General features: G+C 45.5%; 1 protein-coding gene across 2 annotated transcripts in view; it reads left to right on the forward strand.

The window, feature by feature from the left end:
• RASGRF1 (Ras protein specific guanine nucleotide releasing factor 1) overlaps positions 1–27,639 on the forward strand; it is a 686,570-nt gene that overhangs the window by 492,500 nt on the left and 166,431 nt on the right. For both annotated transcript variants that reach the window (XM_078682942.1, XM_078682943.1), the window contains 4 exons: positions 6,030–6,155; positions 7,509–7,676; positions 8,460–8,566; positions 9,677–9,789. In XM_078682942.1, coding sequence (XP_078539068.1) covers positions 6,030–6,155; positions 7,509–7,676; positions 8,460–8,566; positions 9,677–9,789 — 514 coding nt within the window. The remainder of the gene's footprint in view (positions 1–6,029; positions 6,156–7,508; positions 7,677–8,459; positions 8,567–9,676; positions 9,790–27,639) is intronic.

Genomic DNA, 27,639 nt, shown 5'->3' on the forward strand with positions numbered 1-27,639 from the left:
TGCCACTTAGGCTGACGAACAAAGTGGCCTGGCCTCCCCAGGTCATGTACACAGTAACCAGATTAAACTGTAAGAAACTAACTTTCGTCACCCGAAACTGACCTGCAAAGCCAATTTCCCTGATTGATCTTTATCTGAGATTGCCAATCAATGTTCAAGACATTGTTAACTTTTTAGTTTCCTTGGACTTGCCCTATCTTGTTTCAGCATCTTTTACGGTTTCTTTCTTTTTAAATGTTTCTTCATTACATGGGTTAATTATTACTTAGGAACTGAGCCAAGAATATGCTTAGAGAAATGCTTAAAGAGAGGAAAACCCTTAATTAAAATGTCTTCCTATAATACAAAATAATGAACCTTAGTTTTGAAACCTTTTTAAAACAACATTCTGAAATGCAACGTTTTCACCTGTGCAACTGAGGGGAAAATCCTGGCTGAATAAATATTCCTGTTTATTTAGCTTGTCTCTAAGTGCTTGTAACAAGCTGGCAGTCTTTTTCAAACTAAAACATATCAATGCGTGTTCTATATTATTTTGAGTTCAGCAGGAATTTACTTCAGCTGATCTGTTTGCCTATTAATACCTAACACAATGTATCTAAGGAAAATGCTGTAAGGTTTATTTTTTTTGCAAAACACCCAATTTCGTTTTTGGGGCTTTTTATTCCTAGTGAATGTGAATTTACATTTTAGTTTTTAAACATTTAGACATCTTGCTTAATAGACTGAAAACATCAAAAAGAAACACAAACACACATTTGAGCTCATTTCAGACAAACAGAAAGGGGTCAAACACTCAGGACACACAATACGGCGCGCTTTTAGCCATGCATTTCGTGAATAGTGCCATCGCTATTCACTTACAGAAATTGCACTAATGGGAAAACCACATAGACATTTAAACACACATTTAACCCACATATCAATACTCAGGACAGAAATAAAGGACAGCCCACAGACTGTACTTAAACCAAACCATTTGTAAATACTCGTTGTAAGTCATATTTACAAGAAATGCTTCTCAATTGTGTTCCAAAAGACTGCAAAAACAGCCCAACAGACTGATGTATGTCCAAGAAGCGAAAATACACTCAATTCACTAGCTTTGGTTAGCAGAACACCAAAAATCGCTCTGCATATCTTCATTCATAAAACTGCGCAGAACAAAGGATCCTTGTTTTGTATTATGTCATATTTTAATTCCCTGGGGATACAAAATCACCAAGGAAGAAATATGTTTGTAAATCTAAACCTATTTAGATATTCCCTCTAGGGAAGCCGGCTAATTTACTTCACATCACAACATGGTACCTTCCAAAATAAAGCAACACATTCTTCTTATGTGAGCTTTTTAAACAGGCATGCCCAAAAATATTGCAAAATATACAATATTATAATCAAAATAGTGCTTAATGTACTTTTCGTACGTGCACCGTTCAACTAAACCAAATAGAGAAAATTCTCCTCATTACCTGTCTACACAAATTGCAATTCGCATATACAAACCTATACAAATCCAAAGTTGGCCAACACAAATTCCAAAGTTCCAAAGCTACAGTAAGCGTTACTAAACTACCTTACTCTTACCAATCAAAAAGGTTATCCAAATTCTAACTGTCAAGTTCTAAATGACCTAACGGTCTCTTTATTTATTTTTTAATACTCACGCCAAAAAGGGTTCTCAGTCAGGAGTGACATCATGTGGAGGATCAAAATCAGGAAGAGCAGAAATACACTGGGCTGCAGAGACGAAGAATCTCCAGAATCCCTGTGCACAGAGTACCTTCTTAGTAGAATCCTGTCTTGTCCTCCTCAGTAGCTTTCTGTCTCCTGACAAGATCACTCCCACAGAAAGTCACTTCTCTGATGAAGCCCGCATTGGCCGCGCCATCTGAAGAACTGAAATCTTCATTCTCAGGGGTCTCTCTAATACAAAAGAACTTGGCACAGAAGCTGAAATATTAAAAGACATCTTTATTAAACTTAATAAGTGAGACTACGTTGCACAGGAGCCTTTAGCACCTGAATGAGGCAGTCTAAAGAATACAGAACACAGAGGTCTTTTATATGCTTAGGATTTACAAACTCAGCATGAAAGAAAGGGGCAGTCCCAGCTTCTGCAAGCATACAAAATACCTAATATGGACATACAAGATCTGCAAAATATTAGCCAATAGAAAAACATCATGTAACCAGAATGTCCCCCTTACGTCGTGTATCTGCCCAACCCATAAGTAAATCAACTACAGCACTAATAGGTCAATCAGTAATGGCAGAACATGTCTGTATGCAGTTAGGCCAGCTAGTGTCTGAGATTGCTTTCAAAGCAAGGACAGAGGGGGGTTTTCTACACGTTGCAGTTAAAGGGCAGAAACATGTCATGAATAGAGCAGTCTGTGTAAAGGCAACACAAATTGAAGACAAATGTAAGATAGAGTCAAAATTAAAGAACCTCACTGTTTAGGAACACATTTAGGGAGTAGATTCTACCCCTGATCTGCCAGATATGATTGACAAAGGGAATCAGTAACTGCGCCCCGTCCCTCTTTGAGATGTCAATAACTTTCGGTGATTGTAGCTACAACTGCAGTCACAACCCTCAATGTATACTGCTGAGAATCGCAATTAGGAGGGAAACAACGCTATAATGCCCTTTATTAATTATAACTTAGAATGATTCGCAAAACCTCTTTTGTAAGTCAAAGGTTTAGTACATTGCCCAACACTGGTAAATCACATGCTTTGTATTTGAACTCACTCTCAAGGCTGTACTGGCCATATGGGGCTTTGGGCATTTCCCCGGGAGGCGGGAAGGGTAGGAGGCTGCTTTTGTTAACGGTGGCCGGTTTTGTAGCAATTTTAAAAGCACTGCAGAGGTCCTTGTAGATCCAACCGTTTTCAGGCAACAATAAATATGCCAAGATAACTCTGGTGATTAATGTTGTTGCTGAAGAGAGATCAGAGTTTTGTCTATTGGCAGTTTTGACTCATTTATGGTAGCGCAGAGGGTTAATATGCCTGCTGCAAACAGTGTGTTCTATGCAGATCACAGGACAGTATTTCTAGCTCAGTGGGTTATTGCTTTTGTCATGGAGATCCTTTTGTCACTGTGCAGTTCATAAGTTAAAATCGTAATCTAAGTTAGAAACGTATGTTTTTTTCATTATCCAAATTATGCTAGAAAGGGTTTGCTTGGGTAGAAATCAATTCTAATTAGTAACATCAATCCTAACCACTGTATAACGTTCTGAATCTGGAGTTTGGGCTTCCCCAGACAAAGGACTCTTTTAAATGCGTACCAGTATAGATGAGCTGTGAATCTCAGTATAAATGACATGTGAATACCCCTACTAGTCCCCATTGTCTTATGTAACATTTTCTATTCACTGATTTACTCATGAATGATTAATTGTTTCCCTATGTTTGTGTGATGTAAAATGCTCCGAAACCCTTCACTGATATGAGAGGCACTATAAAACAAATCAAATACATGTGAAAGAGGGGCTATCGAGAGATTAGAGGCTCTGTTGGAGGGTGATAGTGAGGGAATAACTGAAGAGCCCCTATAAAGATTGCCGTGTCCTGATGCACTGTAACGTCATCATTTAATATGCTTTAAAAACTAATACAATTGAATTTAAAATGAGAAATGTGCTGTAGAATGCACCATTTCCCCCAACATTTTCTTGGGGGGAGAACTCCCCCAAGCCCCCATGTAGTGGTCAGGCTCGCTCCCTGCACTCGCTTGCTATCCACTGTATGGGGCCTGCTCTGACAAAATTTGTCAGGGCTGCTTTGGGTTCTCAGTCCGGCCCGCTCATTCAGCAGTGTCATGGTGGATTGGTAAGAAGTTCAGCAGCATGGTAATGGGTTTGTTTACAAAGCTATAAGGCAATATTTAATACTTTTGTCCATTCTCATTGGACACATGGAAGCAACTGATGAGACTGTGGACTATGTAACAAAGTCACAAACCTCTGTTTAATCTCCAGTAAACCATAGTCCACTAGCTACCGAGCTAACTAGCGGTGTACATTCCAGATAACACTAGAACTGTTTAGCAGCAAGTTTTCCATACCCTGGGAGATAACATTCAGATGTGTAATTAGGTAATTTTTGGCTAATATTGAAGGGTCTGGACATGTGTTTTTTAAGCAATCAAATGGAATATTAATCCCAAGCTGTAAATAAATAAAAGGTCAAGAGTGGTTCCAAAACTAATGTTAAAATTATTTGGAAGTCTTTCCCAAATCATGAAGGACCCACACCTAGGAGAAAATCAGTAGCTTTGCAAGAGTTATGACCTGATTTAGAGTCTGGCAGAAGGGGTCACTCCATTCCAAACTTGACTAATATCCCACCCGCCTTATAACAGGTGCCATTGACTATAGTGCACTTGTAATATGACGGATGAGATATCCAGCAAGTTTGTGATGGAGTAAACTGTTTGGCAAACTCTAAATCAAGCCATTAGTTAAAGAGACTAAGGGCCTGATTTAGAGTTTGAAGGATGGGATTCTCCGTCACAAATGTGATAGGTATCCCACCCACCGTAGTGTCATAGGATATAATGCACTTGTAATATAGCGGATGGGATATTTGTCACGTTTGTGACACAGTATCACACCTGCCAAAGTCTAACTCAGGCCAAACTCCGAAGCGCCCTCATCTACAAAGTTAAAATGCAAGTGTTCTTTGGGTGATGGTGAGCCCACAATTTATAGTCATTATTAGGGCATGAGTTATAATTACTTGAGATAACTGTAATTGCTGAATTTCTATGGTTTTGTGTGTGTAAAATCTCAACCTAACTATAACGTCCTTGTAACCTTTGGTTTTGTAGGGAATTTCTAGGTTTTTTTAAAGTTTATTTCCTAACTATAACATCCGTATAACCTTTGTTTTTTCCATGAATTTCTTTAATGCTATTTCCTAACATAACATCCCTCTAACATAGGTGTCTAAGTGGGTGAGTGACTGGTTGTTTGGGTGTGTAAGTGGGTGTGTGAGTGTGTGGTATGTCAGTGCATGTATGTGTGTAGTATGTGTACAGTGCACAGCTAGCCAAAAGGCAGCAGAGTGCTGAACAGATTCGAAGGTAAAGATAGTGTCAGTGAGTGCTGGGAGAGGTATCTGGGCTCCGAGACTGAAGGTATCCTGATGTAGTTTTCTTTAAAGAGGTGATTATTCAGATATTTGTTTTACTTGGGGCAGGGTTGTAGCAGTCCTGCTAGATACAGATATATCATTCCAGATCTTGGGCGCATAGTTGGACCTGTTGTTTTTCTTTCTTTTTTGGACGGCTTTGCCTCCAGTTGATAGTGACTTGATAGTGACTTGACTGCCAGTGTGCTGAAAGCCACTTGAGGTAGTGAGCTTGCCTGCCAGTTAGGTTGATGTGCTGGTTGTGATAGCTTTATATATGATGCAGCTGTCTTTGGAAATGGTGTGTGCTGGCAAGGGGAGCCAATAGAGTTTCATCAGGGTGGGAGTGATATGGTCATATTTTCTTCAGGCCTGTTGTAAGAACAGGATTGTTCCTTTGGAGTGTGCTGTATCTAAACCTTGGCCTCCACAGTAGAAAGATTGGTGTGCAGCAGCAGGGTCTCTAAAAGTAGGAATTAGCCTTTCTTTTATGGTGGTTGGCATCTCAACCGTAGGTTCTTAGTTGCAAGCTGCTCTTCTTTCTTGTGCTCTATCCCACCACTGTAGGTCCTCTCAGTAGGAGAAGGCACCTCCTCTGTGGTGTGATGTGTGTCATCCTGAAGTCCTGGAGGTGATCCGTTCTGTATTGTATCTCACTCAAGGGCTGCCTACGGTTCATCTTCTCATTTATTTTGGATCTCACCCTCTGTGTCCCAGAGTAAAAGAAAGATGGCTGCTTTTCATTGGTGTGTTGTGTCTCACCCTAAATGTCCTTGCCAGTAGGTGTGAGACTGCTCTTCTGTGGCATCCAATGACAATGCCAGGCTATGGCATACCCGTTTGCATTTGGACTCTTTTCAGTTGGTGATCTCTCTTTCCTGCAGACTCGGAGGTCTCCGTCCGGGAGGAGTCTGATAATGAGCAACCACAGAGCGATGAGGCTGAAGCTGAGGCATCACCCACCAAGTCCCCTACCACACCCAAAGCCATCAAAGGCAAAAGCACATCAGGTAAACAGTACATCCCGAAAAGCTAACGACTGTGAGTCAAGCAGCTCAAGGTGTTTTGATACCTGTAATTATTTACGGAGTGGTGGTTCACGTCCCATACTAATCCACACGCTTGATACATTCTGGAGTTCCTATTTCAGTACAACAAGCACCATGCCCCAGTGAGACGTCAATGCCTCAATCCTCTGCTCACCAGGGCCCTCCCGAGGGAGATACCACAGGGCGCTTGATAGGAGACATTATTCACAATAATCACATTGCTCAGAGTCCATAGCGAAACACAACTCCACATTCATTCAGTTAGCCAGTGCCCTGTCATATGGAAATAGCAATCCCAGTGCCTTGTGTTAACCACTAAGTTTGCACAAGAGACACCCAAGCCCACAGTCCTTCCACAGAGAGACCATAACCATACATTTCTTGATTCCCTTTGGTCCTTCCATAGTGTGGTGGAGCTATCAAAGCCATCAATACACTAAAGCAAATAGAAAATGAGACACAACAGACCGCAGTGCATTCAAATGCTACATGAGACTTTGATCCTGCAACTGTCAGATCACATAGAACCAAAACTAGGAATGCAACCATGCACAATGTATAAAGTAATCTGACATACTATAATGTACACCAGGGCCTCAGCACTGAGAAACACTAACAGTGAAGAACCACTTGCACCAGGAATGCTACCAGGAGAAAATAATGCTGTCCCCAACAGATCAGAATTCTGATGAAGTGAGATACTATACTAGTGAAACAGTGATCACCCTACCAGAGCCATGCTGTAATGAGATTCTAAATTTACAACTTTCTCCTTGCAGGGACCCTGCAAAAGGGAGCCACCAGACTTACAGCCCTCGGGTCCTCATGATCCTGTCACAAAACTACTTTAATCTCACAATATGTTGTACACAAGGGCCCTACCATCAGAAAACACTTATTATGTAGCCTTCAGAATACCAGAGCTCCACCGCAACAGTGTCCAATCCCAAGAACCCTCAGTTCACCAGGAACATGTCCCAGGTGATACTAATGCCACACCATTCAGAACATCAGGGCCTGCCACAGGTAATGCTGATCCCATAGCCCACAGTACATTAGATTCCTGCCACATGGGAGAACACTTTTCTGACAGCCTACAAAACATAAGAGTCCTGCCATATGAAGGCACTAGTCCAATGGGCAACAGTACACCATGCCCATATCACAGGTATACTCTAATTCAACACCATCTATAGGTGGAGGCCATGCCACAGACCGGCTTCATTCCATAACCTTTAATTTCGTGGCCTTTTAAGAAATATAGCTGCTGACTACAGTACCTCACTGAGTTGATGTTATTTCCTATTCTTTCAGATTTCTCTTTATTCTCCTACAATAATGGGGTGGTGATGACGTCTTGTCGGGAACATGATGGTACTCGCAGTGTTTCAGCCACATCAGCCTTTGCAATAGCCACAGCTGGAGCTAATGAGGGAACCCCTACGAAGGAGAAGTACAGAAGGATGTCCTTAGCTACCGCAGGTAGGGCATTGTGGAATGTTATGAAACATCAATCACTTGTCAAGTTTTTACCAAATGGCCAAACACATACACAAAGGAACAGGAGGTAGAAAAGTCTCAGAAGATGAATTTGGTGCAAACAAGATTTGTTAAAAGTACCCTGACCCACTAATAGTGGCATTCTTTATCATTGGGCTTGCTAACAACATCCCTGTGCAGACCAATATGCCTGGGATGGAGCATAAGGGTGGGGAAGACAATACAAACAAAAAGTCTCAGGGATCGTCAATGTGCAGAAACTCAGATCAGGAATATCCCCTATATCTTGTATTCATGAATTTCCTGGTCAGGATTAAAAACATAAGCTATATAGACAGGGATGATAGGGAACGTTATTACCCCTACATCCCTCCTATCTGCAAAATTGTCAACATGTTTCAGCTGTTATATGTAGCCCATAAGGGTCATTCGGCCTTCGTCAGGACTATAGATACCATACAGCCTCTATTCTCCTACCTTTCTTAGTAGGTAGACTGAGGTCTGACCAAATCCGGTCTGATACCTTCTAGTAAGCTTTCCCAAATAACATCTTCTACGAATAGAACTTAAAATGTCTCATCCAGAAGTGTTCCTTTTGAGCATTAGTCAGAGGAACACAAATGTAGTACCATATACGGAAAGAACCCCGAAATTTCTATTTATGTATTGAAACACAGATGGCTACTCTGTGGTAGGCATCTCAGGTTAGTGACTCAACTTCTCTTTACTATAATTCTCCCTGTTTTTCAATTTTATTTTCTGCAGGTTTTCCCCCAGACCAAAGAAATGGAGACAAGGAGTTTGTCATCAGGAGAGCAGCCACCAACAGAGTACTGAATGTGCTGAAGCATTGGGTCTCCAAACACTCTCAGGTATAAAGGAGTCTTACCTCGCAAGTATAGGACACCCTTGATGAAGGGGCATACCCGAGAGCTGTGGGGACCGTTTAATTGCAAACATACATTAGAGATGTAGTGGAAGCACTGACATGGTGTTACAGCTGAATGGTATGGGGGATCGGCTGATATTTATTGATTAGCCAAGTGTACAGGATGAAACCGTTTTTATGTATTCACACCTCAGTACTACTCAAGGAAGCATTAACAAATAACTGAACATTAGAGATATTTCGGAGTTACAGACAACTTCCAGAACAGCCGGTCGGAGAAAGGTTGTGAGTACATATATGGAATTATGCTTCTAGGGTATAGAGTGCCAATGATATGGAGCTGTACATCAAGAGGTATGATAGAACACTGGCAGCGTAATATCCATGCAAAGTATGGGATCATTGACATGGAGCAGTGCTTGAAGAGTTTGGGAAATTACTAACAGTTACACTGCCTGGTACCTTCAGCACTGAGCTAGACCTTATAGGTATTGAGTATTGTGTAGTGAATCAGAGGTGTGTGCCCACTGATATGCAGAGATGCCCCAGGTAGTACTTAGTTTACACTGAGATTTGAGCAATATTTCAAAAGTATGGAATACTGACAAAGAATAATGCCTTAAAGAGATGATACTATAGTGCAAGAGTCACCAACTTTGATATATGGTTCACAGTTTTGGGGGCCTACTGATTTGGAGAAGTACTTAAAGGGTATGGGGAGATCACTTATATGGAGCAATACATTAGGGGGTAGTGGTAGATGGAATGATATGTTAATGTATAGGAGGCAATTGACCAGAAAAGCAGGTCAAAGAGAGAGAAAATATGAATGATGTCTTGAGTACTTGGCTAACTACAGTTTGTAAATGCTTTGATGGGGACAACAGACCCATGAAAGCTGCATAGAATTGGGTGGAGTAGAAGAGAAAATGGTAGCATAAACATTACAAGGTAAAACTGAACTGGCTAGCAGGAGATAATGCACAGTGGGAAATAGAAAAAAATGTAAACTGTGGTCACCTACTGGCTCCCTTTTCTTCCTCCAAACTTACATTACTCCTCATGTGTGCTGATTCCTTTCTTTTTCTCCTAGGATTTTGAAACAAATGAAGAACTGAAATATAAAGTCATCAGCTTTCTAGAAGAAGTGATCCATGATCCAGAGCTTTTAACACAAGAGAGGAAAGCAGCCGCAAACATCATCAGGTATTGCCCGGCACTCACTCTGGGCACTAATATGCAACAACGCATATAGAAGGTCACCTTAACTGGCTGTGTGCTTTGGCAGGGCTGTCACAAAGAATGTATAAGGGGCGTTAAATGAGTGACACATTTTGTCAAAAGGCCTTTGTCACTAAACTACCTTTACTTCCTTCAGTGTCCTTGTCAAGCTATTGCTTCTTATTCCTCTTCTATAGATTGCTTCTCAGTCCTCTTCAACAGTTTTCCAATTAGTTAGTTAATGGATTGTCTCTTTACCTCTTTACCATTTCCTCTGGTTCCAAAACCTTCATCCTCTCTGTTGATTTTCTACCTGTTATTAATCCTATTCATACTCCTGAAAGTGTGTGTGTACTCTTTTTCATTGACTCCCCACATCCTTTGGTAGTTTATTAGGTCTTCCATTTGTTTCACTTTGACAGTTTCTTCTTACTTGTCTTGTTTGCATTTTCTATCCACTCTATTTCTTCTCTAAGCTCTGTGATAATACTCGATCAATTCTCAGACCTCTCTGTATGTCCTCTGTGATCTTCAGTCATTTATTTAGTCAACATTCATTTGTTCATCAATGTAGGTATTCACTGCTTCTAAATTTTCACTATTTTCTTTGTTCACTCCTTAACCTCTGTATGCTCTCCTCATTTGTCTATAAACTCTGCATTGCTTCTGTATTCTCTTGCTTCTCTATCTTTTTTGTTGGTTACAAATTATCTCCATTGGTTCTATATACTCGTTATTGTTTCTAATTCCTCTCTGTTGGTTCCATTATTACTCTCTAAGTTCAGCATTCTCTTTGTTGGTTCATTTTTCACCTAAGTGTTTTATTTCTCATTAACAAATTTACACTGCATACAGCTCTTTACTTGAGGGAAAGGTAAAACTCCTAAAAGGCAGTGCTTGATTGATGTCTCAACAGGGATTCTGGTAATGTCTCGCAGTGATGCCAGGATCTCTGTCCAGTAAGTCCGGAGGTGAGGACCGTCCCAGGTCATATGTTTCATATGAGCCGGCAGAGCTCCGCATTGGGGGCACACCGATGCACGCGCTGGATCAAAGCGCGATAGTCGGAGTGGGGTGCATGTAGTGAAATTAAGTTCGTTTAAAACGATCATTGCTGGCCACCTCCTGAATCTGTGCAAACACCCTTTTCCACTCCCCTTTTGTTAGAGGTGTCAGCAGGTCCTCCAACCATCTACTTTAGAACCTCAAGACATCAACCCTGTGGTCCACCTTCAGGGCTTTATACAGCTGGGAGATCAATCCCCTGAAGGAACCCAGATCCATGATCGTCATCAGGGTGTGAGATTCTTCAGGATCCTCAGGGAAAGCGGCCCAAATCTCAAGCGCAGTGCGAGATAGTTTTGCGTATTGCAGGACTTGATAACATTCTCTGGCATCCACAAAGAAGAGAAAGTTCCATTGAGGTATAGGTTGCCTGCCATCACAGAGCCACCTTCAAACAGTCTGTCACGTGCATCACTGTCTGTATGTGACAGAAGCTGTGAAACTATTTTAGTGGGAGTTACCAGGCATATGAGGCTCTTCGCAGTACAATAGGGGCTGCGTGTTCCCATGCCCAGGCAACCTGACGGACCACAAATGGAAAATCCAGGGGGTCTGTGAGCCCATCATAAGATATCTTGGAAGGTCTGCCTCTGCCCCCCAGCCAACCAATAGTTTCTTCTCTGTATTTGGCCCCTCGGCACACCACTGTGCAGCATATTGAAGGAGCCCAGCAAAGTAATAAAGCCAAAGTTTATGGAAGGCCTATGCCCCACTGGTCCATATCCAGCTTTAATATCTTCAGCTTCATGCTGCTGTATTTCCTGGCCCACACTAGAGAGAGGAGAAGGCTGTTTAGGGTGGTAAAGGTGGCATTGGGGATTCAGCAGAAGGATTTTTGCAGCACATAGAGGCAACACAGCAGAAGGACCATTTTTGCCAGGGGCTACTCGCCCCATAACAGATACGTATCAATGCTTCCAGACCTGAAAGGACAGCTCCCGTATTCAAGGCATATAGTGGGCCTCAGCTGTATGGGGAACCTGAATACCTAAGTAACGAAAATGATCATGCTCCCACGCAAATACCGGGGCAGGTAGATCCATGATTTCCTTCCCAACCAGAGCTGCCAGTGGGAACATAACCAACTTCTGGCTAATAGCGCTACCGCAATTATACCAGAATTATACCAAATTTGGCAGGAAGCTAGATCCTAGCCCAGAAAGTGTGCTTTTGTGATTTGGGGTAAATCCGTTTTGTAGTCTCCGAGAAACTAGGGATCAAAAATATTTGTAAATCTGCACGTTTGGATTCAAGGGACTGTCGTGACAGTCACATGAACCCAGTTTTATAAAATAGTGAGTTCTTATTGGCTTTGGGGTTTTTGCCCCTTGGTCCAACTGGCTCCTGTGGCCCAAGTCTTGCGGCCAAACCCATGCCTTGAAAGATTGAAGGCCTTGCGTGGCAAGGGGGTTGCTTGCCTGCAACGGTTTGGACACAGGGCCTGCGGTGTTTGGCCATGCACAGCTGGGAATTGGCTTTATGTATAATAATAAAAAATTATGTTCAAAATATCACAAATTCACTGAAAAAACAAAGTTTAAAGTGACATTATAGTTAGGTGACATTTTCTGTGACAAGGTACCATTTTAAACCCGTAAATCCACTAAAATTCACCAGTAATAGTTATCTTAAGTAACCATAACTTGCGCTTTCACTATACACAGCTAATTACCCCACATATTACATAATTCATGACATGTTCTATAACATCATTGATAACATCACTGAAACATCTGAAATGACATAATTGATAAGAAGACTGTGCATAGTGAAGGCCAATGACCAGACTTCAAGCTAGAAGACCTGCAACTCTCCAGACCCCACTGCCAGCTACTTGAACATTAGTGGAGACACATGCACGATGAAAAGAGCAGAAGCACCTATAGATCAACCTACCTGTTCTAGCATAAGAAACTTCGATTCACCAAACTCTCAGCTCTGACTGAACAAGTTGAGAATAGCTCAAATAATGCCAAAGAGATGTTTGTCATACTAAAGGATTTCACTACCCCGCTTCCAGCTCCATGACCATCACCCTCTCACTGGATTGAACACCCAGCACCATATCCTAGAGCTTTGCACCCCAAACAGACCTACAAACCCTTGGTGCCCTATGGCACCTCCAATCCAACAAGATAAACATCACAGAAATTAAAATGACCGACTTATCTACCATCTTCATGTCAGAAACTGCCACCACCATGCATGCCATTCACATGTGAGCCCCATCGGACCCATGACCACACCTCATCTTCACCAGAGGACTCAACTTCATCTGCGCTGCACTCACTAAGGTGCCCTCAAGAAACCCACGGCAGACCTGAGGAGTCTGGCAAATTATAAACAATCTCCTTTCTTCCCAGCTAATATACCGGAAACACTTGTCAGCAATCGACTGGGCCCATCTCAGTCTGCATTCAATCTGGATAATCACACTAACGACACACCCTCATCGTTGCCTCAGACAATATCAGTATGATCATAGAGAGAGGAGACACAGCAGCAGTGATCATGCTCAACCTCTCAAGTGCATTCAAGACTTTCTCCTACCCCATCGTCATCCAACACTACTACAAAACCAGCAAACATGGACCTGTGCTCGAATTGTTGTGTCCCGTGTCGACTGATTCTAGGTTTCCCAGGATGTCCTCATTCACTCGCTAGAGCAGAGGTCTTCAAACTTTTGGATTTCGAGACCCCCCTGTCAACATTTACAGGCGTAAGGACCCCCTCCTGACGAAAATTTCTAAACCTCTAGGCAGGGCTACTGGAATTATGAGGCAGGTGAGGACCAAATTATGCGACAGGCTTGACTAAATTGTGTGAGTAGAAAATTTAAATAATGTTCTGTGATACTGCGTATTTTGGGATAGCATTGCTTTATTATTTTGAAATGTTTTAAACACAGTAACACTGAGGAAAGATTTCACCCCATCAGTACCAGTTAATAACCAAAATACAGCAATTAACATCAGAAAGATGTCTAGTCAACCTTTGTGAAGGGCCTCCCACTCCGCAGGAATAAGCGCTGCCACATTAGAAGCTCACCTGGCTATGGCCGGGAGCAGCAAGGGTCCCTTCAAACCCTGGCGGTCTTGTGCAGAGTTAAGCAGTTTACCCATGCCCCTTTCCTCTCACCCCTTCCTTCCATCCCTCTCTTCTCTTCTCTCCTCTCCCAACCCCGGATCCCTCTCTCACATTGCAGGCAGTTATTAGCCCCAGGACACCTTTTGGTAACAGTAGTGCACTACAAATGTAAATAATAATAGGCAGAAGCAGGGGATCCACTAGACCCGAACTTCGGGGGGGTTTAACACTCCCAGCCAGGGCTGGCCCTAGTACTGGTCGCACACGATGCAACAGTCTTTCCACCTTCTCCATGAATTCCCTCACTACCACTCACCAACAATACACCTCATCTCTCTATAGCACCTGTCTGACAAAATACTCAGTTTACTCACACTCAGTTGTGTGATGTGAATGGTACATCTTCTGTGTACCAGGTACTTTAACCTTCTGCACTGTGTGGGTGACTACAGGTTGAGTGAGGTGACCATATGAATTTGGGTTCAGCTGTAAGTGCAGAGTGGGACGAATTAGTGCATGGTTAGTGATGGCCTTGTTTGAGTGAGCTACAGATTGAGCAGTGAGGGGGGGACAGGTGAGTGAAGTGTCACATGAGTGCAGGATGAGAAGTGTGCTCGTGTGACTGCAGGGTGAGGTACAGAGTGAACAATGCAAGCACATTTTTAGTGCAGAGTGATCACTGTGAGAGCAGGGTGAGCGGGTGAATATTGCGAGTGCATGGTGATCAGTGTGAGTGCATTGTGATCACTGTGAGTGCATTGTGATCACTGTGAGTGCAGGGTGAGCAGGTGAATGTTGTGAGTGCATGGTGATCAGTGTGAGTGCATGGTGATCAGTGTGAGTGCATGGTGATCAGTGTGAGTGCATGGTGATCAGTGTGAGTGCATTGTGATCAGTGTGAGTGCATTGTGATCACTGTGAGCGGGTGAATGGTGTGAGTGCATGGTGATCAGTGTGAGTGCATGGTGATCAGTGTGAGTGCATTGTGATCAGTGTGAGTGCATTGTGATAGTGTGAGTGCATTGTGATCAGTGTGAGTGCATTGTGATCAGTGTGAGTGCATTGTGATCGCTGTGAATGCAGGGTGAGCGGGTGAATGTTGTGAGTGCATTGTGATCGCTATGAGTGCATTGTGATCGCTATGAGTGCATTGTGATCGCTATGAGTGCATTGTGATCGCTGCGAGTGCAGGGTGAGCGTGAAAGTGAAGGCGAGAATGAGAAGTGAGTTGTCTGAAAGCAGGGTGCATTCCCAGAAACTTGAAGTGTAGGGTTTCAGATATAAGTTAAACTATTGCTATAATGCCATTAATCAGGGATTGAGGGTGGAGGAAATAAATAATGTGCTGATCCTGCAACAAACTTCTAGTCTTAGGATTAGGGTTACCAGCTCATTATTTTGATGGCCCAGAAATAAGCAGTCACCTAAAGTTGTATTTGTAGCACTTATCTGTGAATACTTAAAACAGGAAATATAAAGAGAAAGGACTTTTAATTGTGTCACTTTTAATTGTGTTCTAGGGCTGCCTCAATGATCCATGACTGAAAATTAAAGAGAACAAAGACAGAAAAGTTACATAACTAATTAATACATACGTTTTTATTTATAACTCTATTTAGTGCAAGAGCAGGCATTTTTCTTTTGGCAACCCAACTTTATATTCCTTTTCATTAAATGCATTCTCACACTACAGCAGTAAGTGTAAAAATACAAATGTAAGGAATAGGCAGAGTGGGGGCCCAGGGGGTACTGGAACCATAAAAAACATTAAGCCTCTGTAACCAGTTTACAAAGGCATGTAAATATGCTAATGGTCTTTAAAGACCTGTGAAAAACTCCAGCGTGCTGCCCAGCCAAACCCCCAGCAGCTCAAGTTTCACTGCAGCAGCCCCGGCCGAGACACAGGACGGGGGAAGAGGGGGGCGGAAGCCCTGGAGGCCAGGGGAGAAGTGTAAGTGTGACTGTGAATGCGCGACCCCCTTCACACCACTTCACGGCCCCCCTGGGGGTCGCGCCCCACAGTTTGAAGACCCCTGCGCTAGAGAGTGGGTTAGGCGGTTATGTATGAAAATGCTTGTGAGTGTTTCTTGTTGCTGTACCAGACTAGGGGGAGAATTATTCTTAGGGCTCACCTTTCTTTTTTAGGTTTCGCCTGGCATAGCACTGCGCAGCACTGTTCGCGCAGGCGAAATCTTATGTTAGAACAGTACAGGCTTTGTCCCGCCTCTCTCTTCCATTGGCTAGCTCCATAAATGGAGGATAGCCAGTGGAAGAGAGATCTGTCAGTCATTGCCTGAGCAGATTCGTGGGCATTCAGGCGATTTTTACTCATCCCGCCCCTTTTAGAACGTCATGCGGCGCTGGGCGGTTGCTTTTTTTTTTTCTGCAAGGCGTGTTTTTGTCATTCCACCGAAGATGGCGCCGCGGCTTTCACTGGTGCGCTCGGTCTATTGTGACTTTGCTGCTGTCGCTACTTTGTTCTTGTCTTGTCTGTGTGGCCGCCGAAGGAATGTTAGCGGCTGGGGTTGCGGGGCGCAGGTTGTGACTGGCGGTCATGTTGATGCTTTCGGTGGAGCTTAAGGTGGGTTGTGGCTCTGAGTGCCAGCAGCCCCTCACTATGCTCCAGGACTTCACTCTACCACAGGCCCTCGCTGTTCCCGAGGCCCTCCCGGTACGACAGACCCCAGCCGTGCCACCGGCCCTCTGTGCGCTCCAGGCCCTCGCTGTTCCCCAGACCCTCCCTGCATCCCAGGACTCTTCCTTGGTGCCTGCATGCACTGCAGTCAACACAGAATGTCTTGGGTCTTCCCATTGTGCACAGGACATGCTGCAAACTCTCTCTGCCTAGAAGATGCACCGCAATATTGCTGCCACTGATATGATTTTACTTCCGTTCCTGCAACACCCCCGTTCCCAATAGTCAAAAAGACAAATGCATTTCCCGAGGGTTGGCCTGCTCAAGACGTGAGGGACAATCAAAGAGCCCAGAGCAACAATGAATACGCCTAGCCCGGAAGGAATCGATTACTTGCTGCCCTTCTTGTGCGAGTACCATACTGGGTTATAGAGTCGCCGTGTGTGGAGGCCCAAACTAGCTGTAAACAGCGGAATACCATGGATCTGGAATAGATGTCCCTAGTTCTGATAGATTTGAGCACTCCTGCCCTCCTATTGACAGCCAAGGCTTATAACTGTACTCCCCGGGACCTGCGCCTATTTTGACACCCAATGCTGACACGCCGCTGCTGGGAGCCGAAGCTGAGTTTGTGTTTTATTTCTAGGCTACACTCCTTTCTTGGCCATGACAGGAGTATTATACCCCCGTCCCCCCACACACACACACACACACTCTCAATCACTCTCCGTTCGATCTTTACACTTCTTTTGCTGTTTTTCTTCTGTGCCCGTTTTCATGCTCTCACTTCATCCTTGTTCGCCGTCTATGTCCCTCTTTGTTATCTGTCCTGGGTAGAGCATTATGTTATATGTTATGTGTATTTGTACAACTCATCCGAGAGGGTATCCTGGCGCTGACGCAGGAGTTGTATTATTTGGGAGGGAAATCGTAAAATCTTGGAAGTATAAACTCAAAGACATCCGTCTACAGAGACTCGGGCACGTCGGTGTGTCCGGCTGCCTTCACACGTGTGTCCGATAAACACGAGGGCCCGAGCAGCGGATGTCTGCACCGTCACTTTCCAGCAGAAATGCCGCCGCAGCTCTTTGTGTTCGACCTCTGGGCCCGTTGGCTCTTCCTGTGAGGCAATTTGCGCAGCGGAGCACAGATCAATAGCCTTTGATATGAAAAGAGTCCTCTACCGCCACCTTCTGGGCGCTCCGGGAACAGGCCTAGCTCAGAGCCAGGCAAAACAAGGCTGCCTGCGGACATACGAAGGCCGTACAGTACCGGGAAGGGCAGAACCGCAATGCCTGTCTACCTCACGCCCTCTTGCATCGGACACATACCGAGTCAGTGACACTCAGTCACAACGATCTCGTTGCGCAGTAGTGCGCAGTCTGAATAGCCGCAGCTTTCTACATGCGCTCGGAGTAGGTACCGCTCAGGAGTTTGCTGTTGCGTTATGTTTATGTCACGAAAAGTCGTGGCAAGTTCGGACACATCGAATACGTTGTATTTTCTTATGATTTCTTTTATTTTACACGTAAAACTCAAGTTCTTATTTACAAGCCCCTTGCCTCCAGTCCGTCACTCCGTTACTTTCCCCCCCTCCTATAAAAGTGACACATTGGCTGTATTCAGCCTAAACGCCGCGGCTTCTGTCTCCGCAGTGGATCAGCTTAAAGTGACAGATTGCTTGCAGCAGAGAGGCCGGGGCGGGGCATTGTCATGCACTGCTCTTCTGCCCCAGTGATGAGAGGTCTTGCAGCGGCCCACATGCTGTGCTGTGCCAGAGCTCAAGGCATTGCTTGGTGACACTCAAATTCCTCTTGAGAGAATCTCCCTCACTGACAACTCTCTAGATATTTCGGTTTCATTTGTTTATTCAATGCATTTTTATATAGCGCGGACTTTAACCAAAGGTGTCAGTGCGCTTTACAATAGAACCAAGTACGATACATAAGGAGATTTACATACTTACACCTTACAAATACAATCGGGATAGTTAATAAAAAAAGTACAATAAAAAAGAGGTGGCAAACACAAAATCCAACGTACAGGAATAGAATACATATTTACAGCGTCGGGAAATCCTAAAGAATAGAATAGAATATATTTGTAAAACAGAAGCCCAGAGATGTCATAAGCCGTAACAGGGAATTGTCAGCCTGATTCATCAAGCTAAATTGCACTTGCAAAGGGCAAGATTCTCAGAATCTTGCCTTTTGCGAGTGCAATTTTTGCATTTGAGATTCATCATCCCAAATGCAAAATTCGCTATTAAAGAATTCGCACATTTGCGAAAAATTGCATTTAAGGAATCTCTATTTGAGATTCCTTAAATGCAATTCATGAATCATTTTAAAATTGCGAAATTGCAATTTTGCGCCGCTATTTACCGAGAGGTCAGACCTCGTGGTAAATAGCAAATATGCATTTTTCTAAGTTGCATGTTACACACACACATGTCCTTTGGACATGTGTGTGCGCAACACCAATGTAGATTACATTTCAGGGGTGCTACAGGGTGTCCTTTGGACACCCCTGCACCCTTGAAATCGCATCCTTATTTGCGATTAGCTAGTTGCTAATCGCAAATAAGGAATAACTCCCCATTCATTCCTATGGGCCTGTAGGGGAGTTATTCCTTATTTGCGATTAGCAATTTGCTAATCGCAAATAAGGAACATGTAGGAATCGCAATATTTTTTGCAATTCCTACATGAATCCCGTTTTGCAAGTCCTTAATAGCGATTCCTTATGAATCGCTATTAGGGGCTCGCAAAACGGGAGAATGATGAATCAGGCTGTTAGTCCTATCTCTATGGCCGTCCCTGTTTTTCATATGAACCTGGCCCCCACTGATATGATCCTTCTAAGGATACGTGTCTAGGAGGCTGCCAGGTTTCCCACTCACGGATGATTTAAGAAAAACTCCTGGCCAAAAAGAGTCCGTTATCACGCCCCGATCGGGCCTTTGCTGGATAGGGCCCTGGGCGGCAAGGCATTTTACTCCCTTGCCTGCTGTTGGTGGATAAAGTAAGGCAGCACGGGTGGGGGGGCATATGTCTTCAGAGGTCTGTACAACTTCTCCAACGCACTCGTTGCACTCACAACATAGCCACGTAGTTTGTTGGGAGGGAGGGGGTGTGTGGAGGCACTGAGGCAGGGTGTAAGAGCAAGATGGGAGCGAAAGGGAGGGGCTAGTGTTAAAAACACCACATGCGGCATGTTTAACGATGAGTAAAAGCATCGCAATTTTAAATGGAATCAGCGGTGCAAGGTTTACACGGGCACAATACGCAAAATACGTCCAGCAACCCCAATAAATGAATGTCCAGTAGGATACTTAATTATATGGCAAAAGCAGTATTTGCAGTGCCTAACATGGGTCGGTACTGTCCGGTACTGAGTACCGGCACTTTTTAGGTTTCGCCTGGCGTCCATGCTGGCCCTGGAGGGGGCGTCCCGATGGGGGGAGGGAGGGGCTGTGTGTGTCTCTGTGTATATGGCTCTGTGTATGTGTGTGTGTGGCTCTGTGTGTTTGTGTGGCTCTGTGTGTGGCTCTGTAGGTATGTATGTGTGTGGGACTATGTGTGTGGCTGTGTGTTTGTGTGTGGCATTTGCGAGAGATTAAGCTATTGGCATTGTAAATGACAGTGCCATTTATTTATCTGTTTTCAAAACCAACACATACATAAAAATGTTGTAATTTACAATGCCAATAGCTCTAACTTTTTCAAAGGCGAAACCGTTGCAATGTAAATGCTTGTTTTACCTTGTAATCCCTTATTGTTCTCCGTTAGCGGTCACTTCTCCACTCGCTGATCCTGTCGCTATAGAGCACCGCTGCAGCACTGTTGTTGGTGGCACAGGTGTCATGTGTTTTTGGAAAATGTAAATGGAAATGTAGTCGAGCTTATATAGCGCACAGCTACCCGCAGTGGGTTTCCCAGCGCTTGCTTAGGGAACCCTTCCTGGTATTCCCCTGTGAGATAGCAGGGTATCCACAAGGTGAAAGTCAGGCATCCCGCCGCGAGGGGCCGTTGTGGAGATTAAGCAAGCTATTGCCCAGAGTCGCAGAGTGTGAACCCGTGAGTCGAGGAGGCACCGGGGCGAGAATTATCGAGTCCGTGGAATTTTTAGCCCAAGACCCCGCCGAGGCAGGGAATTGAACCCTGGTCCAGGACCGATCTCAGCTTCCGGGTTTGCTGCCTCTAACCCCTGAGCCACACTTCTCCACAAGCGTCCTCAGTTACCTAGATGCTTGGTTTTGTTACCATACCCTTTGCAATTTACACCAGGTAAATTTAAGCAAGTTATACAACCCAGAATTAACCAGGGAACATACACTGAAATAGAGAGGCATGCCCGGTTTAGTGCAGATAGCCACAGTTCCATGTGTAATTGCTCATTTTCCTGTAGCAAACCTGGAATCAAAGGTATCTACCAAACCCAGTAAATACCACACCTGCATGAATCAATATTTACCTGGGGCCATATTATTGAATGGGCATGCTGTCTCTATTTGTGCCGAACAGGTGCTTCGGCCACAAACAGGCATAGTACCTCTATTACAAATAGAAGCCACAAACGCATGCTGCCCTGACGGCAAAAGCTTTGGTGAAAGGCAAACCGGCTATTTGAGCAGCCAGTCCGTCTTGGTCTGTGCAGGAAGCAACCCACCTGCACTTCGAAAGGGAACAGAGATCCCATTGCAGGCGGGTGCAGTGTGTACAGTAGGATGTCTGGGAAGGGGCGGGGGTCAATGGGACCTCTTCTTCCCACTTAGTGTCACCCGCGGAGGGTGCACTGACTGTGCACCACCTTTTTGTAGTATACAGTCGGTGCACCTGCTTGACAGCCTTTGTGCGTCTGCACCCACGTCTATAATAGTGCGCGGATGCAGAGTCAAAGTGTTTCACTCATTAGCATGTGTCTCCCTGAAGATAGCACCTACGCTATATGTGCATCTGTGCTATTTGTATTCCAGGAAAGAGCTCATAAGCGACTGCTCTCTCATCTGTAATACTGCAGTGCCCCGGCCAAGCAGAGAATGGGCATACAGCCACTGGGGCACCGTATATAATACTTGGTACTCTAAATGCCTCAACCCATTCCGGCCTATTTGTAATCAGAGCCATAATGTCTTTCAGCAAACAATGCAAAACTTTACAAAATGCAGGCTTGACTGGCCCCTACACATAATCTTGTTGATAGGCAAGAGCAAAACGGTTGAGTACTATAAGAGTGCAGGACTCTCCCTCATGTCCTCTTCCATTGGTTACAATTTCGATGTATTGGTTCTATAATCTCTTTTTTGATATTACCTTCTCATTTTAGAATTGTCCCCTATTGTTCAGTACTCTTTTCATTAATTCTTTGCTAAATTCTCCTTGTTTGTTCCTATAGTTTATTCAGTACTTCAGTTCTTCCACTTTTGCTTCTATATTACCTTCATTAGTTCTACACTCTCTCCATCAGATTTTTTTTTACTCTGTTGGTTCCATATTCTCTCTGCTTATCTTCTATTCACATCATTGGGTCTATACTCTTTACATCTTATTTTATATCCTCCCTGTGGCTTCTGTATTCCCTTCATTACTTACTTCAACATTCTCTCTGTTATCTATTCTTTCTGGGTTCTTCTTTCTTTTGACTCTGCTTTCTGTCAGTTGGTTCAATATTCTCTCATTTGATTCTATAATCTTTATTGTTAGTTCTGTATTGCCTTCTTTGGTTCTATTTTCTTTTTGTGCAACTCGTGTTTATCGGACACACGTGTGAAGGCAGCCGGACACACCGACGTGCCCGAGTCTCTGTAGACGGATGTCTTTGAGTTTATACTTCCAAGATTTTACGATTTCCCTCCCAAATAATACAACTCCTGCGTCAGCGCCAGGATACCCTCTCGGATGAGTTGTACAAATACACATAACATATAACATAATGCTCTACCCAGGACAGATAACAAAGAGGGACATAGACGGCGAACAAGGATGAAGTGAGAGCATGAAAACGGGCACAGAAGAAAAACAGCAAAAGAAGTGTAAAGATCGAACGGAGAGTGATTGAGAGTGTGTGTGTGTGTGTGTGGGGGGACGGGGGTATAATACTCCTGTCATGGCCAAGAAAGGAGTGTAGCCTAGAAATAAAACACAAACTCAGCTTCGGCTCCCAGCAGCGGCGTGTCAGCATTGGGTGTCAAAATAGGCGCAGGTCCCGGGGAGTACAGTTATAAGCCTTGGCTGTCAATAGGAGGGCAGGAGTGCTCAAATCTATCAGAACTAGGGACATCTATTCCAGATCCATGGTATTCCGCTGTTTACAGCTAGTTTGGGCCTCCACACACGGCGACTCTATAACCCAGTATGGTACTCGCACAAGAAGGGCAGCAAGTAATCGATTCCTTCCGGGCTAGGCGTATTCATTGTTGCTCTGGGCTCTTTGATTGTCCCTCACGTCATATTAGTTTTATGCTTTATCCGCTGGGTCTATTTTTTCACTGTAGGCTCTATAATGTCTCTGTTAATTCTATGGTCACTTAATTTCTTCAGTATGCACTTAGTTACTTCTATCTTCTTTTAGTTTGTGCTATATTTTCTCCATTTATTCTATATTCTCTCTGTTGGATATCTAGTCACTCAATTCCTTCTATATTGTCTCTGCTGGCTCTAAAGCTCCTGAATATATTATACATCCTCTCTATTGGTTCAATATTCCCTATATCTGATAGAGACAAGTAGCCACAGATTCCTTACCTTTGAACTTCCAGGCGTCAGGCTGAATCTGGAAGATTTTTCTTAGCAGTACCCCTGTGCGCCAGTAGGTGGCAGCAGTCGACTACACGTGATGTTGTCGGCGCCGTGTTCATTGTCGTCGTGACATCCGCATTGTCAATATAACCGCCACATCGGTACCCTGACATCAGTTCTTTTCTTTCTGCGCCAGCCGGCACCGATTCGTTGAAGAAAGCTACCCCATGTCAATATTTGACATACTTTTCTTTTACCCATTTGTCGACTTTGTTGGTGTGTTTAGGTATGTCTAAAAAGAAGACTATGGGGCTCAAGCTGTGTGGCGCCTGTCACCATGCCATATCAGTCACAGACCCCCATTCAGTGTGTCTCTGGTGCCTAGAATCAACCACGACTCAGTCGCGCTCTGACTTCGGGCCATGGCGCCAAAGGCTTTGAGGAAGCGCGTCCGTAAAGCTGCTCGCTGCACAGCGTCCAGCACCACGGAGGTCGCCTAATTGGTCTCGATCCTAGTCCAGGTCTCGGTCGAGAGGAAGGTCAGAGCATCGCTTCGGTGAATCGAAGACCTCTTCGTTGAAATCAATGAAGTCAGGTAAGAGGCACCACAAAAAACACAAGACCCCACCGTCTCGCAATGCGATGAAGAAACCTTGGCATTCAAGGCCCCGCTTTGCAGAGCAGGCGCTTGGGTCTGCTCCGTGTTTCCATGCCTTTCCAGGAGCAGCCCCCGCCGAGCTGAAAGAGTTCTAGGATGCCATGTGTGCCATATTTGGGCAGCCTTACCCTGACGGCGCGCCTTCAGACCCCGCAGGCTCAAAGGATGGGGGGACCCCGTGGTTCCCACGCCTGTGGCTTTAGCCGCAGCTCCACAGCCTCCAATTGGACCTGTGCCTGGGTCCGGACCGATGCCAGTCGCACCTCCAGAGCGACGTTTCCCAGCATTGGGTCCGATGCTAAGGTCCTCGGCGTCACAAGCCCTCACCGGTGGCACCTCCCCGATCCTCATCCTCTATAACACTATGCCATTCACCCTGCCCTTTTCTGAGGAGTTAGGGATGAAAGAAAGAGGATTGGGAGGGGGAGCAGGATCCCTTAGAAATCCCACACCAACAAGATGTGGACTGGTATGAGGAGTTGGATGATGCCAGTGGTTTAGACACCTCCCCAGATCCTGGTGTGGTTCCCCTCCTACAATGGCTACAGAGGAGGGAGCGTCAATTGCCATGGTGGTACATAGGGGCATGCAGGTCCTGGACCTGCTGCATCCTGGCGTCTCCAGTTCAGAACCCCTACTGCCCTTTAATGAGGCCTTAACAGCTGTCCTGCTGGGTACCTGGTACAAACCCAGCCAAGGGGCTCCTGTGAATAGGACAATATCCAGGCGCCATCACCCTGCCCCGGGTGACCCACTTTTCCTCACCACCTACCCCACCCCAAAAAGCTTGGTGGTCCAGGCTTCCACTTCCCGTGGCATGTTCTTTTCTGCACCCCAGACTGGGAATCCTAGAGACTAGAGATTTTTGAAAATAAATGTTACTCTTCCGCTAGTCTGGCATTGTGGTCAGTGAACACCATATGCCTTTGGGCCGCTATTCCCATTCGATATGGGTCATGGTTGCGCAAGTGCTGCCCAGAGTCTTGGAGGAGGACCGAGCTCAACTCTCCCAAGCTATTTCAGACAGGAGAGACGCAGCTAAGTTCACCATCAGATGTGGCTTGGACACAACTGACTCGCTGTGCAGAGCGATTTCCAAGATGTTGGCCATTCATCACCACGCCTGGCTGAGAGCATTGGTTTTTCAGGGGATATCCAGGCTAACCTCATGGACATGCCCTTTGATGGCTCCGGTCTCTTTGGAGACAAAGCGCATACTGCCCTTGAGTGCTTCAAAGACTTGCGGGCTTTGGCTAGGTCTTTGGGCCTCATCAGAACCCCTAGGACGCATTTCTCTCCTTCTATGAAGGGGGCTATCAACCACGCCAACCCTACTTTGGCCGGCAGGCCCCACAAGCTCTGCAGGGCCGTGGACGCGGTTCACCCTAGCCCAGTAGGTTGGTAAACCAGAAGTCGAGCTAAGCCATGATCCCCTCCTCCACTGCAAACCTTCTTAGTCCGATTCCCCAGGAACACTCTCAGCCAGTCGGTAGCAGAGCACGCCATCATCTCCACCACTGGTGAAACATCACATCGGACAAGTGGGTATTGCAAATAGTCCAAAGAGGCTATTCCCTCCCCTTTGAGACTACCCCTCCATCTGTACCTCCAGTGTATGATCGGCTGACGGAGGATCACCTTGCCTTACTTCACGAGGAAGTCAAGATTCTCTTGGCCAAGGGAGCTATAGAGAGGGTTCCAGGGCCAGAAGTAGGCAGCGGTTGTTATTCCTGCTACTTTCTCATCCAGGGGAAACTCATCAATAGTCATAATCTATGAATAATCCCCGCCCATGTGCGGGATCCCGGAGCATATAGAAAATACATATAAATATGCCACCTTCATAAATGAAGAGGAGGTTTTGCATACCTTCCTACCAAACGAGTCCATAAGTTTACTATCTTTTTCAGGTGGTACTGAGGAAGAAGTAGAGCCTGCATGGGACTTCATGGCAGCCGCCACAATAATGGAGTCCGCAGGAGGATCAGATCTGAGGAACAAGGGATCCTCTGCAGGGGCCTTGTACTTTTTGGCTATCCGAGATGGAACAGATCCCACCACTGCTGGTGTGAGGAAAGTAGCCATAGCCGGTTCTAGGAGGCCGGGGACCAGGGGCAGAAGAGGCCTGGGCGCTGTGCGATGATGAAGAGTATCAAAAATCACAGAAGTGGGAACCACCGGAGTATGCAGCGTAATGTTCAGCTTATTTGCTCCCCTGCTCAGAACATCGGAGAAAGTCACGAGGTCATCAATTGGAGAGACTCGGGAAGGAGGCGTCGATGAGAAGGTCGGAGAGTAATCTCGGTAAGACAACCTAGATGAGGACGACCTTGTGGAAGATCTTGTACGCCGCCTGTTATGGAACCTGTCACGATTCCTGCTGTGACGGTCTCTGGACCTAGAGCGATGTCTTGATGGAGACCTCGGTCTTGGCCGGATTGGTGAACTTGGTCTGACAGGTGTTCTTGGTCGTACTGGAGAACGTGATCTGATCCGAGATCTTGGCCTGGGTGAAATCCTGGGACTCCGAGGAGATTTAGACGGTCTGACCGGCGTTCTTGCCGTAGATGGAGACTATGTACGGGAGTAACCCGAGCCCGGGCTACTCTGACCTCCAGATAGAGCCCCTTGAGGATGCTGAGACACCAAGCTGCGTGGTCTGTCCGCAGATCTGGGCGAAGGTTCCGGGGAGATTTCCACGATATTGAAACGAGGAGATGATGACTTGCCTCCTGAAGATCCGGAACCAGGGAACTCCATCACTGCCGTCACCTGATCCCTCGACGGCGAAAGCCTCGACGTCGAAGATGTCTGGGTGACTAGTGGCGTCGAGTGGTAGGCTCTCGACGGCGATCGATCACGTCGAGAAGGGCTCGACTGAGAACCTCGACGTCGATCCGGAGACTTCGACGTCAATCTCCCTCGACGTCGACCAGATGGAGATGCTCCATGACGTCGTATCGACGACAACTCTCGACGTCGTGTCGACGATGACCTTCTTCGACGTCGCGTCGACGGCGACCTTTCCTGGCGTCGCCTCGGCGTCGACCTCCTTGACGTCAAAGGATGGGATCTGACAGTACTTCTCGACGGCGGCCCGCCAGCCGGTGGCGACCTGGATGCCGTCCTAGCTCTCGACGCCGATCCCCTCCGGGGCGATGGAGAGTGTCTCGACGTCGACGGAAGCCTCGACGTCGACGGAGACTTAGATGTAGCAGCCATGGACTTCGAGCCCGAAGTATGGCGCCTCGACGCCGACTTACTTGACTGCGGCGGAGATCTTCGATGTCGTGAAGATGATCTTGGCCTCTTCGACGGCGACCTCGACGTCGACGGAGTTCTTCGACCTTCCTTCCTCTTCCTGGGGACAGGAGAAGCGGAATGACGCAGTTTTTGGCTGTGCTTGCTTGTAGGAGAAGATCTGGGGGCTGTCGAAGCACCCACCTGGTGACTTTTGTCCATCTCCTGCATGGCATGTAAATGTAAATGTAAATGTAGGTGTACTTATATAGCGCAAACCTGTCACCCAAAGGGCATCCTGGCGCTTGCTTAGGGAACCCGTCCTGGTATTCCCCTGTGAGAAACCCCGGCAGGGTGTCCACAAGGTGAAAACCAGGCATCCCGCCGCGAGGGGCCGTAGTGGAGATTAA

The sequence above is a fragment of the Lissotriton helveticus genome, chromosome 3_1 (assembly GCF_964261635.1).
Source record: "Lissotriton helveticus chromosome 3_1, aLisHel1.1, whole genome shotgun sequence".
In the NCBI taxonomy this organism is placed as follows: domain Eukaryota; kingdom Metazoa; phylum Chordata; class Amphibia; order Caudata; family Salamandridae; genus Lissotriton; species Lissotriton helveticus.